Source organism: Denticeps clupeoides, chromosome 8, assembly GCF_900700375.1.
Source record: "Denticeps clupeoides chromosome 8, fDenClu1.1, whole genome shotgun sequence".
Lineage (NCBI taxonomy): Eukaryota > Metazoa > Chordata > Actinopteri > Clupeiformes > Denticipitidae > Denticeps > Denticeps clupeoides.
In genome coordinates, this window is record NC_041714.1 from 774,468 (window position 1) to 793,883 (window position 19,416).

Here is a 19,416-nt window from a genome sequence, read left to right on the forward strand (position 1 = left end):
CGCCGGGTACTCATAATGTGTGTGTTTTGCTTTTTTTTCTGTTTTTTTTCTCAGGTGGCTGTATCTGCTGATGTGAAAGAAGTTGTTTTGTCAGACGGCAACGAGAAGGCCATCCAGAGTATCCTCTAAACAGTCACACACTTACTTGGGTTAAGCATTATATAGAAATTAAGTTTATCTTTATATAATCTCATAGAGTGCAGCAACTTTCTGTGTGTGTGTGTCCACACACAGACAGATACCTCAACTGTTTCTGATACCTGAGCTGTTTCTGAAGAATGTTTTTTATTATTATTAATTCTGCTAGCTAGCCACACTGAAACTGACTTGCTGCAAAGATGGAGATCAGTTTTCATCCAATTTTATTACATTTGCTTTTGTGGTGTCCACTAATCACATGTTTATTTCAATTGTTTCAATGCTTTTTACTCTGTATGACAAAAAAACTGCTTAGAACTCTTCCTCCAGTTGAACCTACACCAGTGCCAGATTTTTCGAGCCATAAGTTTTGGTACATTCTACATTACAGCTACCTCTGCCCACCCTCCTTTCTATCCCCTCATCCCAAAATGTCACTGCCTCTTTTTCCCAGCCTGAGAACAATCAACAGGCAAGAGAGCCCAGTGCACAAAGGCAGGACAACGACACACACCGAGCGCCTGCACAACATGGCAAATTGCACGGCAGATTTGGTGGGGAAGAGTGTGAGTGTGGTCACAAAGGGCTCGGGCTGAATATTCCAGCCGGTGGGGACAATAGCGTCAGCAGAGGGCCAGACTGAAACACATACAATCCTGCATTGACTGGAGGGGGGTTTGTTTAAAGAAAGGGACAGAAGGGAAAAAAATGGAGGAAGAGAGTGTGTAGACAGATAATCGTTTCTTTTTTTGGTTTGTTCGCCTGCCAGGAGGACACATTCTCAACATTCAGCTTTGCTCAGGTCTATTCCTTCTGTACTGAGGGATGTTCAGCATGGTGCAGATTACATATACACAGTTACGTTATGAGATTAACTCAGTTCTAGACTGAATAGAACTGATATATAAATAATAAATAAATAGTGTAAATATAATAGAACAGTGGAGTCTATGATGTGTTAGCATTAAAAACTGCACTGTTTATTTTTTTCATATAGTAAATGTAACCAAAAACATCTTTCTTTCAGTGCCAATATGAATTACACTATCCTGCTAACAAGTTGATTAAAAGTCCAGTAACAAAAAAAAAAATATTATTTAGTATTCTTGTATTCTTAGTATATTATGGCTTAATTCCACCTAATTATTCATGTTCTTCCTGCATGATGTGAGAACAGATTTATTTATTTATTTGATTGTTTAATGAACATGGTTAGTGTCACAAATTATATATAAACACAAATAGTGACCTAGAAATTGAGCAGAGTACATCATTTTACATGTGCTTACTTCTGTTCATGTTGAATTTTTCACTTCTTTCATGGATTTTCAGATGTTCATTGCACTTTTTAGCCTCTTTGTTGTGTATTTGTAAGTGAACACAACAAGCAAACCTCAGATCTGGGTTTATACAGTGTAGGCAGAGAGGGGTATGGTTCACATACTGCAAGGATAATTTTCCTTAAGTGGCTTGTTGTGGGGACGCTCTGATTACAGGATGCTGCTCCTTGTCAAACGGGTTATGCACGCAACAGAAATAGGTGGAATCAGTTAGTAAATCAGCAGTAAGCTGAAGGTATTTTCTGTTCCTGTGAGGTTAAACTGTATTTCCTGAAGTGGGATTAGCACCAAGCCTGTACCACAGATGGTGGGACCCTTCACTTTGTGCCTCTAATGTCAGTGTGCTCTCTTACTGGGGTCAGCACCTTATAACCCTTTTTCAGCCTTGCATTAACGGGGGACTTGCATGTGGAACTATTTGATCCTGTTATGTGATTGATTGTTCTTGTTTTGATTGACCTTTTTATTTTAATTAATTAAGGTGATTGCTCTGTGAGTCAGATAATGCAGTGAGGCCAGTGTAAGCCAGTCCAGAACACTTTCCAACTGAGCTGCATGCATGTCATTGGGTGATTGGATTGCTCCCATGTGATCATTGTGCAGATTGCGTTAACACCTGTTTGGGATCCGTGAGCCCGACTGCCTCCTGTTTCTTCAGCTATTATCCAGTTTAGTCACTGAGATAATAGGCATTTTGTTTCTGCATGGCTCCTTGCATGATAGGCCTTGTGTGCGGGCAACACGAACGCAGTGTAAAAAGTGCATTTATACCTGCCTGTCACCATGTGAGCTAGACTATCACCAGAGGTGGTCTGGGTGATTCAATCACTTTCTGAGTGTGATGCATGCTGTGCAGTAACATGCAATAATGGAATACCTGCATAATGTGAGTTTATGCCACTTGTATTAGGGTGTCTTGTATCATATTTGTAAGTCATTTCTAGTGCTGCTATGCAAACAAGATTGATGAGAAACAGGGGAACGAACAGGACTCATCGCAGAGAATAATAACTTTTACACCCATATTGTCAAATCCCCATTTATGGTCAAAGCAAAAGACAAAGAGACCTAAACCAGTGTTCCAGAAACAAAAAAGGTCAAACATCATTTGAATCCAAAAAATTACACTATTAAAATGACAACAGATATAAGCATAACATAACATCCCAATAAAACTATTTTAGCTATGGTTTTAAATAGCCAGCAAAGGTTGCAATCTCTGTACACATGGAAACTGAGAGAAAAACAGAAAAATACACACACAAAAAAGAGCAACAACAATCCCCTGTGAGTTGATCTGGCTGAGGTAATCATATTATGATTACAAGGTGCACTGCATGCATTTACACATTGCATTAGCATGTTTTTTGTTCATTCATTATCCAAATCGATATCTCCTCAAGGGTGCAAATTGGGTCGGAGCAGACTGCAGTGATGCCAAGTGGGTTGCAATATTCAGATTATTTTTTGGACTTATTTTGTATTCCGTCAACATGAACAGTGAACAGTTATGATTTATTCCTCATTTTTATTCTTTCATTTATTCTTTTTTTTACTTTCTAAACGTTTTTGATTTGCAAGACGAAGACTCATAATAACTAAGGCTAAAAAGATCCAGTGCATCTGAATGAATAGGCTGTTGAATAGGAGGCCACACTCCTATTTGCTAATGTGATACTAATTAGTGCAAATCTTTTTCTTAGACTCAAAATATATAGCATTTACACAACTTCTACATGATAATCTGATCAGATACCATCTGGATTGATGGAGGTCCTTGTGTTAAAAGCGATTTGAAGTTTTTTTAACTGTCCCGTCTGTCTTTGGTCTGTTTGTTGTAGGATGCTATTCCTCAGACCCCTGATCCTGGTGGCCCAATCAGTAAACAGCACTGTGTTTCAGCATCGCTGTCAACACTGGTCCTCTCTGGAGGAAATGGAGTGAGAGTGTCCGGGTCCAGTGATGCATAGTGACATACAGCTACTGCAAAAAGCTGTTGGCTCGCATCACTGACTGTGTGGACAAGGAGTGGGGAGGATATATATATATATATATACACACACACACACACACACACACACACACACACACACACACACACATATATATATATATATATATATGTAACTTCAAGGCCAGGGAAGCTCTGCAGTATCTCACTGGCTATTCAGGTGTGAGTAGAGTTTTCAGCTCTTAATGAGGGACACTGACATGGCTAGTGATGGATATATTTTTTGAAACACTGTGTATGCATTATACAAATAAGTTTCCTCTTATGTGGCATCATAAAATTCCCTTCAGATCTATCAACATCCAAGCACAGTACATCTTCACTGAGTTAAATGTGGTATTACTGATATCTGCAGCTTTAACTGTATGCATGCATTGTATATGGTATGCATACCTACAATTATATTTATATATAATAATTGCCTGTCAGATGACAGCGCTGTGGGTACCACTCAGGCATTTGAAACCAGCTGTTAATAAAATCTTTGTATTTGCCCAGATCTCACAGGAATATCTTCACATGATATGTACACTGGGAAATATTAACACCCTGAATCTGTCCAACAAATGGGTCTGTAAGAGCAACATGCTCAGATTCGTAGCCTCTCATCTCTGTACAGTCTCTGGGGATGGAGTCAGGTCCATCCAGATGTGTCTGGGGACACATCTGGGGACATATGCTATCAGAGGATGACATTGTTGACATTCTGTCCTGCTCTGCCCTGTGCATCATTTACTATTAAAGGCTCACTCCAGCTTCACTCTGTTTTAGAGGATGTTTGTGCTCTATGAATAGGCTTTCTACTCACAAGGTCAGCGAAATAAGTGTCTGACTTGCTTTTGTTCTGTAAATTGTGACAGTAGGGACATTACCTGAGTTGTGTGTGTGAATTTCCCACTCTGGGCCTTCAGTAATAAAACTGAAAATCAATTCAAATCCTGCATTGAGTCTGTAAAAGACTGAAGGACGACTGTTCTTAACAGTTAACACACACACATATAAGCAGGAATGAAACAAAAACAAGTTTATTTAGTATATTGTTTGTACATGTAAACAAATGTGTATAAAGAAGGCCTAGTACTTAAAGATAAGTAAACATGCACTATGTAAAAATTATGATAGTCCAGATTATGATATTTTAAAAAAATCTAATGCCAATTGTTTGAAAGATATTTTCATACACCGTAGTGTCTTGCTGACTGAGTGTGTGCAATAAAGCAGTGTTATAAGGTTCTGTATTTGCACAAACACACTGTACTATACACAATGAAAATATCTCAGTGGCTTTCATGATACTCATGTAGGCCCTCTTTGATTGAGAATTGGCCACCCACACGCTTCACGCTCTGGACTGGATTGGCCACGAATTTTGCTGGGGTATCATGGGAACCCACGCAGGAATCCTAATTGAATTACCTTAAAACTGTAGAAGTGCCATCAATCCCACCATGTGTGCCAGAGACTGGCCAGTTCAGAGTAAAAGAGTTACAAGGCTGTGGGTGTAGAATACTGGTTGGAGTAAGGTGGAGCTTGTGTTTTCTGTGATGAAATGCCACAGTACATAATCAACATCATGAGATATTGAATGCTATAAAAATGTATTAATCAATTATAGTCTTTTCATGAGATGTCTGCATTGTATTGCATATTAAAAAAATGACTTAAAACTAGATTTTTACACATTTTCAGAGAACCTCTACATCATGATTTTGGGCATAGTGTTCAAGGCTATATTTACCTGGCAGGGGAGATCAGGCATGATCAGGCGTTTCACCCATGGTGAGGCTCAGCCATTGCACTCCGGCTGTGCTGACCCCTGCAAATTCCCCAAATGTGGGAATCTCAACTGCATAATTTCTTGTAGTAGGGGACTGCCTTCATGCTCAATTACAGGGCATTGGTGGCCTAGCAGCTAAGGAAGGGGACTCGTAATCAGAAGGTTGTGGGTTTGAATCCCGAGCCACCGAGGTGCCACTGAGCAAGGGACTGTGCCAACACACTGCTCTTTGGGCACCTTGGCTGCCTACTGCTCACTTAGGTTGATGGGTTAAAAGCAGAGACATTTTGTTGTGTTCAATGTGTGCTGTGCTGCAGCGTCTCACAATGACAATCACTTTACTTTCACTAAAGAAACGTTATAACACTGTAGAATACTTAGTTAAGCATAATTCCAGTCGATTATACTGTGGCACATTCAGTAACACCCTGTGTTACTTTATGCATTGGTATAAAATGCTTGTAACATGAGTAAGTGAGTGCAAGTAATTGTGTGTGGAAATACATTGCTTGCTTTGGCCTTGACCCCAGTTACAGACGTACGCAGTGTAATCGAGAGGAACAGACGATCTGGTGCATTTGGTTTGGCTGGTGTGTCCAGCAGGTGAGACCCACAGCATGCCATTCTTCTGCCTGCACTATGACCTTGTTAACCAGGCAGAAGATTATGGGAGAAAAGTTTTTTTTACAGGCGCATCCTCAGCATCTCTTGATCCATGTTGTCATGGCCACTGCACCTGGTGATATCAGTGGGATATAAAAAAAAATAAGAAAAAGGGCATCATCTCAAAACACACTAATACACAATCCATGCACATATAGTTTCTAGAAAGAAAGAGGACAAATTATCTTCAAAAGTAATTTTGATGTTCAACGATCTAAGCGCCATCACACACTTCTCCTCTCCTTGCATGGTGCACACATCCCTCCCCCTCATCTATTTACACTGCGATGATGAAGTGAAGAAGATAAACGTGTAATTAGTCTTGCATTACTTTGATTGTTTTCTTTACAGATTAAGCTTCCTGTCAGAATGTGCGGTTTGAGAGGGGTTGAGGTCGTGTGCAATTGGATCGGGGGGGCGCGGGGGGGCTCGCTTTCTGAAAGTCGCTGGATAATAGCATGTAGCTCCCCTACTGGGTGACGAGATTGTATTTCCACAAGACATAATTTTTGTTTACCAAGTGTTAATAATGACTAATTAATAATCAGATTCGGTGGCCTGGAATCCATCCGCCATTCTTAAGTAGAGGAGAAAGGGAGAAGAAAAAAAAAAAAAAAACTCAAGTGTGTTTTTCTTTTTTTTAATTTTTTTTATACACCATCTGAGTCCAGCTCCATACACCGTGCAAGGAGGTGAGGGTGATCGCCAAGAGGGATGGGCTGGGCATAGAGATATCACCGCCCGCAGCGACATTTGGAGGCTCTTCAGCCTCAGACAATTGCTGTACATTTAGCTGCAGCGCAGTGGGTGACGGATGGCTGAGTGTCACGTTCATCGCCCCTGGAAACTCCACCAAACCACATAATTAGAAAATACACACTCAAAAAGATCCATATACACAGTCCCATGGAATAATGATAGTGGACCAGTAAGTCACAGACAGGTTTTTATGTCCTTGTGAGGACAGAGGTTAACAGTGTGTACAAAATGTAAGTGTAACCCTATCCTACTCTTCAGGAACTAGAAGCTAATCGTTTGACATAATTAAGCATTTTTATTGTGACTGTAAATATTTTATGTATTCTGCTCTGTGAAATGATATAACTGCTCACAAACACGCTCACATGTGTATATTATATGTAACGTAATATTCCATGGTTATGTAGCAACACTGTTCTCTCTCTGCAGGGTGGTGCGCTGGGACAGTCACTGTGACATCTCGCCACTGGAGGGCTGCTTTGATGTGGTCATGTGCGCTGACTGGTAGGCGATTCCTTCCCCAACCCTTGACCTTTGGTCTCTCTCCTTGCAGCCCCTTATGCCGTGGCCTGGCGGGGGTCGAGGACACCTCTGTGGCATCATGATTATTCCCCCTTCACTGGCAGCTATCAGACGCTTCCCGTCTGACAGTGACCGCCGCACGTGTTACTTCCCCTACGCTGCCTCCGTCAGGCTGCTGCTTTTTTCAGAAATTGCCTGTTTTTCATGCTTGGCGTCACGGTAAATGGATGACTTAGGCAAATTGCAAATAATTACGCCTGGCCGCTGAGAGGCAGAGAGAGGGAGAGGACGGGGAACAGGAGAGAAAAGGAAAAGAGACTAATCGGGGCATCAGGAAGGCAGAGTGGCACAAGCCAAGATCCTTAACACAGATCTCAGCTGTCTCTGTGTGTATTTTTGTTGGTTTTGTTGATCTTTTGTCTCTGGTTGCCCACGCTGCACTGATGAGAGGTTCTTAGCAGTAAAAAGCCCACTGTGAATGTGTGTAGGTGGGAAAGGTGGGTGTCTTTGTTTTCATTTTTGAACTTGCTTGTTTTGAACGTGGTTCTTCTCCCCTTTATTCACTGTGACTCAGTTTTTATTAAAAGACTTGAAGCACATTTTTACTGCGCATAAACACCATGTCATAGCGGTATGCGATGGTAAATCATTCCTGTTCAGTACAAGCAGTGCAAAGTCCCAGAGGGGACAACACGTCATTAATATAATGGCTCCGGCTGCTACTTTTGACATTAATGGAACGTCCGGCTTTCCTTCACTGTCTGCCTGCTCGGTCTGCCCTGGTCTGGGTATTTTTTTTTTTTTTTGTGGAAGATCGCTTGCACCTGCTGTACTGTTGCTCACTATAAAATATGTGAAGTTAAGGCAGAATAGAAATTGTTTGTGTTCGTACACTGATTCCTGAGTCAGATGAAAAGAATAAAGGCATGCTTCTTTTTCTGTTTTTTTATTTTGAGGAACATTGAATAAAATGAAAATATATATATTTTTTTACATTTCTATAAAATTAGATTCTATGTAGTGTTCTGCTACGTGAGTAGGGTTACTAGATGAGGATTAGAAGCTCTGAATTTGTGAGGTACTGAAGGATGTTTGGCATGTAGCCCATGATCGGTGGCAGATCAGTATTATTCTAATGTCACCCAAATGGCAAGTATTGCACGGTTGAAGTGAACAGTGTGGGGTGAGGAAGATTCTTGTGTGTGAGGAAGATTCCCCATTGCCGGCTCTCGCCGCTGGTAATTACCGTCGTCAGGAGACTGATCGCTCAGTGATTAACAAGCCGGTCGCACAGACAATCACCTGCGAAAAGGTCAACAGCCACACTTCTGCATGCATTAATTAAAGTCTTTCAGACAAGTGCTCGGCTGCTCAGAGGAGAGGTGTGTGGACGGAGCAGAGACACACTCACCCCATCCTGCTCTAGACTTTTGACAGCACGGCCCGTTTCCTTCTGTTTTGGTATTATCATTTTTGTCCCCTGGGTGTGATGAGAGCTCTGTAGACAAGGTTTTAGAAACTTATTTTTACATTAATTATCATACATTGACTATAATACATTCACTCCTTCACCATTAATCATTACGAAATTTCGACTGCTGGGAAAATACAGTCCTAATACAGACACTAAATCAGTTTCAGTTAATTGGTGTAATGATGACAACAACTTACAGGTCTACGCTCATATGCTTCGCTTTGTTTCATATATACTCATACTTTGTCAAGCATTGTTGATATAAGAGTATATCAATATATAATAAGTGGTGTGATATAAGAGCTCTTTCACTAGTGACCTACAAAAACAAACCACAGCAAGTATTAGATTGCAGTGTGCCACTGTTGTTCACATGAAATATTTAACTTTCTCCCTTTCACACACACACACACAGCATGGCGAGTTGGCATGGGTGTATGGATGAGCTGGGATTCCAGCAGTGTCTGCCTGGCCAGGACAGAGCTTGGCAGTGCCTGCTTCTTCTAAGCTGCATGTGTGTGGGCACTAAGATAAAGCCCTTTGTGTGTTCGTCTGCGTGTGGTGTGTCTTTGTGTGTGTTCTACACAACACGCAAACTGTCACCAGGGCCATCTGAGTTGATTTATTTGTTTATTACCTTGAGACTAGGGCTGATGTGGGTCTGTCACATCACAAGTTTCTGAGGGAGTGTGTGTAGATGTGTGTGTTCTGAGTCTGCGGCAGGGTGGCTTATTTTTTCCCGAAATCCTTTTCATTTTGCAAAAAGCATTACATGCGCAGCCGAGGTAGAAGAAGGGGCTTCACCAAAAACAAACAGACCTGCCACACCACAGGGAGGGCAGAGCAACCAGGACACACACCCACTTCTCCTAGCAAAAAGAAGGTTTTTCTCATTGGTAACATCAGTTGCCTGCCGAACTAAGCAGCACTGTCTAACTCAGGGTAAGTCATTTGATAAATGTCTCCATTCCACACCACTCGGACACTTTGGGTTTCATTGCAAAGATGAAGTTAATGCGGCTGGGATTAGAACAGATTAGACTCCAGTCAGGGGGTTGGAGTGGTGGGGTGACCTCTGCTGCCCATCCCCTTCTCTTTAGGCATCACTTTGGACCCCTGGAAGAAGCGGAATGTGCCTCTTCTCATCTTATTTGGTTATTGACAGATAAAGAGCAGGGAGCCTGCATAAGCAGGTTTGGGTTAATATACTTTTTTAATGTACAATCCAGTGCTGAAAATAGATATTTAAGAGGCCTGTTTTTGTCTGGGCTTGGGCAGTTACCTGCTTACCCAGTAAAGCACACACAGACATTTAACAATAATACATTTAAGAATCTACTTGTAGAAATGTAGAAGTTTTTATTTTGCATTTGTGCTGTAGTTTCTGAGGCTGAAGGCAAGTGTGCTGGTGAGCTTTAATGAGCTGGGCTTCTGAATTCCAATCTGATGGTGACCTTACCGATTCTGATGCACACTTCCCGACCTTTTGGAAGGTATTGGATATAGTAAATATTCTTTCAATAGAAACATCCACAGCTAAAACAGAACTATCATCAAAATATTAGGATATTCAGTGATGCTTTGGTCTGAAAAAACAGAACCCCAGTTATAAAACCCTTTTATTGATTCCACACATACTTACTGTCATGACTACGCTGCTTTAAAACAGTGAATAAAATGATAGTTATATATGCCATTCATCATCCACCATCGAATTGTAGGAAAACATATGGAAGCCTGAGATCAGGTCTTTAAGACCTGTTGGAAAGGAAATGGCATGGTTCCTGCTCAGAAGTCTGCTTAGATCAGGTGCCTCCAGTTTGGTTCCATGCAGAACTCCAGCATACCCCATTTCAGACCGGACAGATTAGCATATGCAAGGTCATGGACTAACATGATTGGAACGATTCGCTGGGATTGTTGTGAGGGAAGCTGATGTGAGCTTTGGATTATCTGGGACCTCTATTGTTGCATTTATCTAAATTACTTGTGAAGTCATTTGTGGTGATATTAAGAGTGGACGAGGGCATTTTCATTTGAGTGACAGCACCATTGGCTGTTGGGCATATATGGATTGGTGTGTTTGTGTGTGTGTGTGTGACATGACGCTCAGCATGTGGTTGATGTAATGCAGCGTAAATGCTTTCAGCGTTTCAGCATGTGTGAATGGGTGTCTGAGCATGAGCTGCTGTAGCCATGCAGGGAAATGAGCCATGTGCATGGCAGTGAGTGAATGAGTGAGTGTGTGTGTGTGTTTGGCCATGAAATGGAGTATAAGTCTGAGTGCATACATACACACCATCTCCTACTGCCCTTTCCTTGTTTTATCTGTACTTTTTTTTTCTTAATCCATTTATACATTCATTCGATCTTTTATTAGAAGATCATCTCTGACCACCTTCTGTACGCTCACAACTACTCCATACACGACCACAAGAATGGTGCCAGTTCTCTTGTGGAAAAGTTTTATGAATCTGTGAAGTTTAGTCAGGGCTGCTGCCCTGATGGTGATGGTAGGAAAGGGGTGGCCTATATAATTCTAAAAATCATCCCCATGTAAATCTTTTTTTTTTGCTTCTGTTTGTGGCTTTATTTGCAAACAAAAGAAAATAAATAGGCTGCTGCTTTATCTGGAGCTGCTATCACTGGAATGCAGTCTAATCTCCCCCTCTTTCTCTCCCTCTCTCTCTCCACTCCTAGCCTGTTTCTGGATCAGTACAGAAGCAGTCTGGTAGATGCCATAAGGAGATTACTGCGACCCGACGTAAGTGTGTTTCAATCCACTCTGAAGCCTGTGGCCCGCCGGTCAGTAATTAGTCAGGGTTCTGTGATTGGGACAGTAATGGAATGGCGGGATTAATGTCGTGTAATGCCTTAACACTTATTATGTGCAACTTGAATTGAGTCTTCTAATCTGTTTGATGCCTTCCCCTAATCATGAAGTACTGAACTTCTCATATTTGGCCCTGGCGATAAGAGCCGTGCGATGTGGAGAAGACCAAATGAAAAGCGCCTTATAGATAGCGGCCGACTCGCTATTTATCATTCTGCTTTTTCTGCTGTATCCTTTGATAGGGAATGTCTTTATATTATAAGAAGCACTGGGAGGGGAAGTTGAAATGGCCCCTCCTCTTTGAGCATGTGAGGTCACATCGTTTGTAATCCATTCGCAGGCCAACTCATGCTCTTCTTCAGTTCCTTCCCCTCTGTGGGGTCATGCAGAACCCTCTGTAGTGCTGCTATTCAAGGACATACATTTTTTGGGGGTTCAACAATCAAAATAATTCAATTTCTGTTTTTTTTTAATGTAATGAATAAATTGGCATAAACTGAGATCCTCATTGCTGTTCATCTTGGAACAATTGTTGACTGTCATCTCCCTGGCCATCTCCCTGCACCCTCCCATTTTTTAAAGCTTCTTCTTAAACTTCATTATAAACCATACACTGATCCATTTGTGTTTTTTTATGTTTGTGTAGAAACACAATCTGTACAAATTATGTAGGATGCATGCAACCTACAAAATGCCTGGGTAGACCAGGGATCCCCCTAAATATGGCTGGTCGGCTGATGTTGATGGATTTTAATATAGAGCATGATGGGTAAAAGAAGGAGATATCAAGTCCCGTGCGCACAGCTGATGCTCAGAAGGGCCAATCTGTGGTATCAACATTCACCACAAGGGCACAGACAGAGATATTTTATATTTTAATAATTTTTTATCTACACATTTACACACATTTTCATGTTGTTAAATGGGGAAATTACATCAAAACTTTCTATATTAGCAAATGAGGAAATAAAACAATCTTTTCTGTCTGTAATTACCAATTAATTATGTTGAAATTATTATTTTCTTTAAATACCTCAATTAAGATATTTCTGCTCAGACCAATAACATTACACACCATAGCAAATGACAGAGCATATTGGGCTGGAAAACCACTTTATTTCCTGCCTAATAGGCTGAGTTTATTTTTCCCAATATAAAAAATGTTGGAGGTGTGCCATCCAGCCACAACTTCCTCATTCACCAATGAGTGCAGAGCTTTTCAAAATTTTTGGGTGGGGGTAGGGGTTCCCAGCTCGTAAATGCTAATGAAATCAAACCAGCTGCTGAAAAAGATGATCTGCCTGTTCCTGATTCTCCTGTTGTTTATTTCCCTCCCCACCCACCCCACCCACGTTTCCTACCTCTATTTAATTAAAACAATAATATGATCAAAATGTGAAATAATATTTAAAGCCGAAGGATTTCAAAGAAACTTTGAACCTCCGTGTAATCCTCTTAGTGGAACTGGTCTGGCTGTGCCAGTTGATCTATAAAGTGTGGATGCGTTTCCAGGCATTGATTGGATTAGGTTAGCTTTAATCTTTTTGTTTATTATCTAATATAATACCTGGGAGAAATCAAATAGAATGAAATAATGCAGACAGCCACTCGCCGGGCTTGAGCTTTCAGCCCACACTGTTCAGGAGAGATGAGCACAGGTGGTCACAGAGCAGTCATACACCGCTGCTCAACATGCACGCTGTCACACACACATACACACAGAGTGAGAGGGAGGGAAGGAGAGCAGGTGGTTAAATGTTACAGTGATTTCCTCCAGCTTTTATTCAAAATGGTACACACACACAGAGAGAGATTGATTGATGGATCATTTCCTCAGGTAGCATAGACGTGAAATGAAATGAATACGCCTCCACACGCCTGTTTCACCCTCACGCCTCGTGCATATCCATCCTTAATCACATGAATGTACAATGTAAATGTATATGCACTCACTTCACCTCACTCCATACTAAAGTGTTAGTTTTACAAGGCATGTTATCATTCTGCATGTGTTCCTAGTCATGTCTTTTTTTTTTTTTTACCCATGAAACACTTATTGTACAAATGTATGTACAATAAGTGGCAAATATTTAAAGTCACTAAATATCTGGCAGAACTGTACTTGAGTTATCTAACCAGATAATATATCTAAAGTGTCTGTACAGAGTTCAGCATCAACCTCAGGATAACATGACCACTGTATGGTTCTGCGGCTCCGTCACCTGATTCCTGATGAATGAAAACACGGCAGGCGCGGTGCTGCTGGGTCTGAAGCCGGATCCTGCGTTGCAGGGAGTGTTATGGTTCAACATGTGTGTTGATGGGTGTTGTCCTTCTCAGGGTACAGCGCTGGTTGTTGCACCTCTGCGGGGTTCAACACTCACACAGTTCTGCAGCCTTGCGGAGGAGGTGGGGATGTGTATCTCTCGCTATGAAAACTACGATCAGCAGGTCTGGGATATTCACCTGAAGGTGAGTTCTCATATCTCAGAAGGATCAGATCCTTTTATAATGGATCGTGTTTAAAACTGTGTATTGCATTTGTCGATCACAATAACTGGAAATGATCAGGTAAATTACCTTAATGAGCTATAATATTTATATTGAATCTATTGAGGATTTGGCTAAATTATTATTTATTCACAATTAAATTACTTTAAGACAACAAACTGTAATTGTATTTCAGGTTTAGTACTGTCCCCCCAGTTGTGGTGTTAATTATTGCCTGTAAATGTGTGACATCCTGAGCTCATCGCCAAGCAAACATCACAAGTCTGTTATGGGCTGTTGTAATAAGGCTAAAATTCAAACACACATATGTTTGCAGCCACAGCTTTTTACATTGCACCTTCAGAAATTTATAGGTGAATATTTTTTCTTTGTTGCTGTAACTTTCTGAAGGCAAAATCTAAATTACTTCTTCGACTGAACTAAGCTTTTAAGAAACACTTGAGTTTTCTAGCACTGAGTGTGTGGCCCTATGTGTTTGTGGACTAGAGAATGTGTGTATGTTGGAGTGCAGGTGAGTTCTTGTGTGTGTGTGTTCGCCTGCCTGTGTGTTCGCTCGTGGTTCCTGAAGCCCACAGAGGATGACAAAATACAAAACAGCGGGTCTGAAGTGGCAGGTGGAGCAGCACTCTCCAGAAAGCCGTAAATGCAGCAGCACAAAGGAGCAGCCGGTCCGGTGATGCCTTGTGTCACTCTGTCCATGACGTGCAGAATGTGAGCGTCCAGCTGTTTAACACCAGCTCCCTGGGGCCGAGGGGACGGCCATGCGTTTTTCTCACAGGTGGAGGCTGTGAGGACCCATTAGCCCGCGCTGGCCTGTCACGGGTGGCTCAGCGCCTGCCTGAGGAAAATGGCCTTGTCAGCCGGTCGTGGCTGGCTGTAGCCTGCCTGCGAAAATTGTCGCCACTTGTGTTTGGTGAAGGGCCCTTTTGAGTGGTTGCTCCAACCCGGCACAGAAAAGCAGTTTCTACAAGTCTTAAGAACTGTATTATGGTTCATTTCAGTAGATTCGTCCATCCAGTTGTAGTATCTCACAATTGCATTTAATGCACTGCTCCATAATACACTGGCTACTTATTTTATACATATATAAAATATTTATTCTGAGATGGATAATGCTTTCATTTGCTATAAAATGTCTGCATGTTAGGTAAGATTTATATATTCTTTTGCTTTGATTACTCAAATACAAATATTGTGTGGGTGTGATAGTTCCGAATAAAGATGTAAAAACAGGTATTGAAACACTTTAATCTGCTGTGAGATGCTTTCAGAATGAAGTAATAAATATGTCTTTCACTTCTGAATTACCATATATCATGGTGATAAAGGCCCTGTCTGTGCACCAGATAGTGAAATACGTTTTCCATTTAAAATGATGTCTTAAATGTGAATCAGCAGATGCACCCTGACGTGAAGATGCTGTTTAGTGTATTTGATTGGTACAGGAGCTTATCATGTTCCCACATTAACCCCTGATTCATTAGAAATTGTCAAGAGAGAACGAGTGGGTGGTGGAGACAGGAGAGGAAAGAGTGTCAGACGGAGAGCGAAGCTAACACACCCATTGTGTGGCCTGATGCACCTGAACTCCCCAGAGGTCTTTGTGTTATGCAGACCACCTACAGGGCCACTGTGTTTGTAATGATGGAGCCAGGGAGCCAGTGAGCTAAGTCAAGTGTCCGCCTCTGTCTGCTTTTTTGCAATTATGCTGAGGCGTGTGTGTCATCCAAAATCAGACACACGGCTTCACCATATGAAGATAAGATCTCAAATGATCTGAGACCCCCTTACAGCTAGGTGCTAGTTAAATTCAAGTTAACAGTGTGTGTCCATTTTGGTGATGAAATGGACTCCAAATGCACTGTGAGTGCTTCTGACTGCACTGCCTCTAGTTATGCATGTAGTACACGTGTGTGACACCATGTATACAGACACCATAATTAATAAATAAGCGGACAGTCTGTTATCAGTGGAATATTAAAATATTACATAAAATTTGCCCAAAATATGGCTCTCATATCATAAAATCAAAAGACATTTTATTTAATACTATTTAAAAAATATTTAAATTTTAAATATCAGAATTCAGTTAAATTTTTAGAATAAACTCATTCATTCCTGGAGTGCTTATTGGATAGCAGTGTGCAATAAAGTTAAGATGATTGCAGATCTGTTTGTGTCTGTGTGTGTGTGTGTATTTATGTTGCTCCGGCTTCTGATGCCCTTACGGGTGAAGGCGTTTTCCTAACACCCTTCCAAATCCCTCCCCTCCAGACGGTGGTCCCTTTCTGTGGAGGATGAGCCCCTCTCAGCGGAGTGGAGGGCTGGAGCGGCCGGGCTGCGTGTTATCCTCTTATCCCCACTGCTGCCCAATACAGTGCTAGCAGCTGGACGACTGCAGGGAGGCTGATAATGCGCTATTTTCCGCCCGCCCGTCTTAATCTCGTTACTCAAATGCTTGTGAAGAGAGTCATGAATTTTAATTTTTTGGCCCCCCACCCATCCCTGCCCCCTCCAAACCCCACCCCAACTTTCCTTTTCTATACAGAGCAAGTCTGTGCAGGACTTAACATCCCTGCAGCCACCCCTTTTTCCAGCTGCCTGTCTGAATGCCTTCTTCCTTCTTCCTGTCATGTCCATCCGTCTATCCGGTCCTGTGATCCAAGATCCAAGCAGCTCATGTCCTTCTCCACCCTCCCATTTATGATCTTCTCGCTCCTCCTAGAGTTGTAGAATGGAGAGAAGGGGTAACGAAAACTCGTAGGTGTAGGGAGGGAATGTGAAAAGTGGCAATAAAATAAATGACTTGCATCTTGGCAGTGGTGCGATTAGAGGTAAGAGCCGATTTAGCCAGCCACCCATGAAACTGATTAGCAGCCTGTGATCAGGAGGAACAGCTTTGCTTGTTAAACTTTTCACCTCTGTGAGGTTTTTCCTTTTTTTTTTTCTTCATCTTCTACTGCTTTCTTCCTTTCCTGTCCCTTCTCTCTCTCTCTCTCTCTCTCTCTCTCAGTGTCGGTCCCTGAGATTTGAATGAGAATGCTCTTGTCCCTTGTGTGAGCTTAGGACTGGGCCGCTGGCCTCCCTGATTACCAGCAGGTCGTAGGTTCAACCACCGGCCGCTACGCAGAGGGGTGGAGAGAGCGAGATAACGCCACATCAAGGGCAGGAGGGGGAAGTGGGTTTATCTGTCCTCCAGAAACCACAGACAGGCCGAGAGAGACAGAGCGAGGGGGCGTGTCCTGTATCTCACATCAGACCTGGACTCTGGAGTGTCGGGTCCTGGTTCTTGGTGTGTGTTGCCATGTCTCTAATCCTCTGCCCCTTTCTGGGTCGAGCTGTGGTTTAAAGGTCCCCTATTATGATTTTTTTTTTTGCATTTATATAGGTTTTAGTGGTCCCCTAATACTGTAACTGAAGTCTATTTCCCAAATTCAGCCTTGGTGCAGAATTACAGCCAACTTTAGCCCATCCCACAATGAGATTCCCCCAGGATGCGTCGTTTGTTTGTCTGTAGCTTTAAATGCCAATGAGGAGAAGAGAGGGAGAACGAGGGGGAGAGTGGCCTATAGAAGTGCACGGGCATTCACGGAAATTAAATCATCAACACTTCCTGTTTGGTTCAAACAATGGTTCTTCCATTGTGACGGAACAAAAAAAGCTTTTGTGCTCATTTTTACAACCGATCACCAAGTTTGGAAGCCGTGATGGTCGGTGGAGCTTCTTTTTTAGGGGAGGGGAGAGGCGGGATGAGAAATTCTCTGGGCGTAAAAGCATGAGAAATGGGAAGTAACCTTTCCCCTTATGACGACATAAGGAGACAAATTCCAGATCCAACTGTCTGAGCTGCCACATTCTGAACGGCAAAGCAGAATGGCCACCCTTTACACCTTTAGCTATTTCTAGCCACTGCAGGACCATAGACAGGCTAAGGGAACTTGCATTGTAGCCCCCTGTGTTTTCTCAATTCACACCTAAATATTGAGGCTGCTTTACCTGAAGGCGGGCTCTCAGTGAGCTGATTGGCTGAGGCCAGAACCAGTTTAGGTTCTTAATATCTGTGTGTTTCAGATGCTGCTAGAGGGCAAGGACGTGTACGATGAGAACATCCACTACCCGCACCTTCTCACCCTCACCCACCGACCCGGCCAGGCGCGTGTCTTCTGAGGGCCAGGGTGCTGTCTGCCTTCTTCCACCCCACTGTGTGCTGGTGAAAGTTCGCCAGCCCTCTGCACCAGTACAGACCTGTACGCAATAAAATACCTGAGGGAGTGCTATACATAAATCCTGTTATAGCACCGCCTCCAGTGTATTATTGCCATTTTACCACAGTTTACCACAGTTTAAATCCTATCTTGTTACTAAGTGAATTCTTTAAGTGTGTTAACATACAGTTTTTCAGAACAGTTTGTGATGTTAAGCTGTAGTCCTTTTGTATTTCCTTTTATTTTATTATTGTATATTGTATTATACATTTATTCTTTCTAATTACTTAATTTAGTTTTTGAGTTCCTTTTTTGCAGAGAATTTTTTTTAAGAAAATATCCCCTGCAATTATTTTTATGTTATTTTGTTTAGTTTTGTTACATTACAATAACATATGTTATGACGTTTTTTACTGATGATTATAATCAGTGTAAGTATTATTACAATTTCAGATTTATATATGTGTGTGTGTTTACTGGACAGCACTGTGTGTGCAATTGAAAAGGGTGGCGCAATACCAAAGGATGCAACAGTTAACCTGTTCTCCACCTGCTGTACTCTGCAGGGCCATTTTCAGGTTTGCTGTACTACGCTGTGAACTCGAGGTCTGGCAGGGGGGGTTTAACAGCAGTGAATACGCTGCACTGTGATTTTCCAGATCTAAATCATGTATCCAAATAACAGATTTCAGTCTAAATGGAGATCTATAATTAGGTATTCCCCATGCTACTCACTGTGATTTCTCCAAGTAAACCCAGTTTCACCACAAAGACCTTCTTCACTGTTTGCACCTGAAGCTGTTCTTTAAGAGTTTGTTGTTTATCTGGTCACTGCTTGGTTATGGACATTATATAGTGTCAGCCTTTGCTTTATGACTGTTTTCCTTAGCTGTGAATCACAACTGTATTTTGTTTCAAAAGCACCAAGAGGTTGAAATAACTGTGAAATAAACTGTTCTCTGAACATCCTGTTTCCATGCTGGTCTTCATGTTCATCTTAAGTATCGTATATGAACAGATTGTATACGTAATTACAAGTCTCCAGTATGACTTCCTGACTCTGGGTCCATGGGAAGCTGGAAGCCTGGGGGGTTGGGGGAAGGCTATTCTAACGACGGGGGCTGGACTGCTCCAGGCTCTGTTAGGGAGGAACAAGGAAAGGAGGAGGAGAGGGTGGAGGTAC

At 42.0% G+C, this 19,416-nt stretch overlaps 1 protein-coding gene and 1 pseudogene across 1 annotated transcript in view; both read left to right on the top strand.

Moving 5' to 3' along the window:
* Nucleotides 1-19,197, top strand: part of camkmt (calmodulin-lysine N-methyltransferase) — an 83,979-nt gene extending 64,782 nt beyond the window's left edge. The window contains exons 6-11 of the mRNA XM_028988244.1: nt 55-118; nt 5,803-5,869; nt 7,118-7,192; nt 11,385-11,448; nt 13,858-13,989; nt 18,100-19,197. Coding sequence (XP_028844077.1) covers nt 55-118; nt 5,803-5,869; nt 7,118-7,192; nt 11,385-11,448; nt 13,858-13,989; nt 18,100-18,195 — 498 coding nt within the window. The 3' untranslated portion in view covers nt 18,196-19,197. The remainder of the gene's footprint in view (nt 1-54; nt 119-5,802; nt 5,870-7,117; nt 7,193-11,384; nt 11,449-13,857; nt 13,990-18,099) is intronic.
* Nucleotides 5,220-5,368, top strand: LOC114796257 (uncharacterized; annotated as a pseudogene).
* Nucleotides 19,198-19,416: the final 219 nt, after the last annotated feature.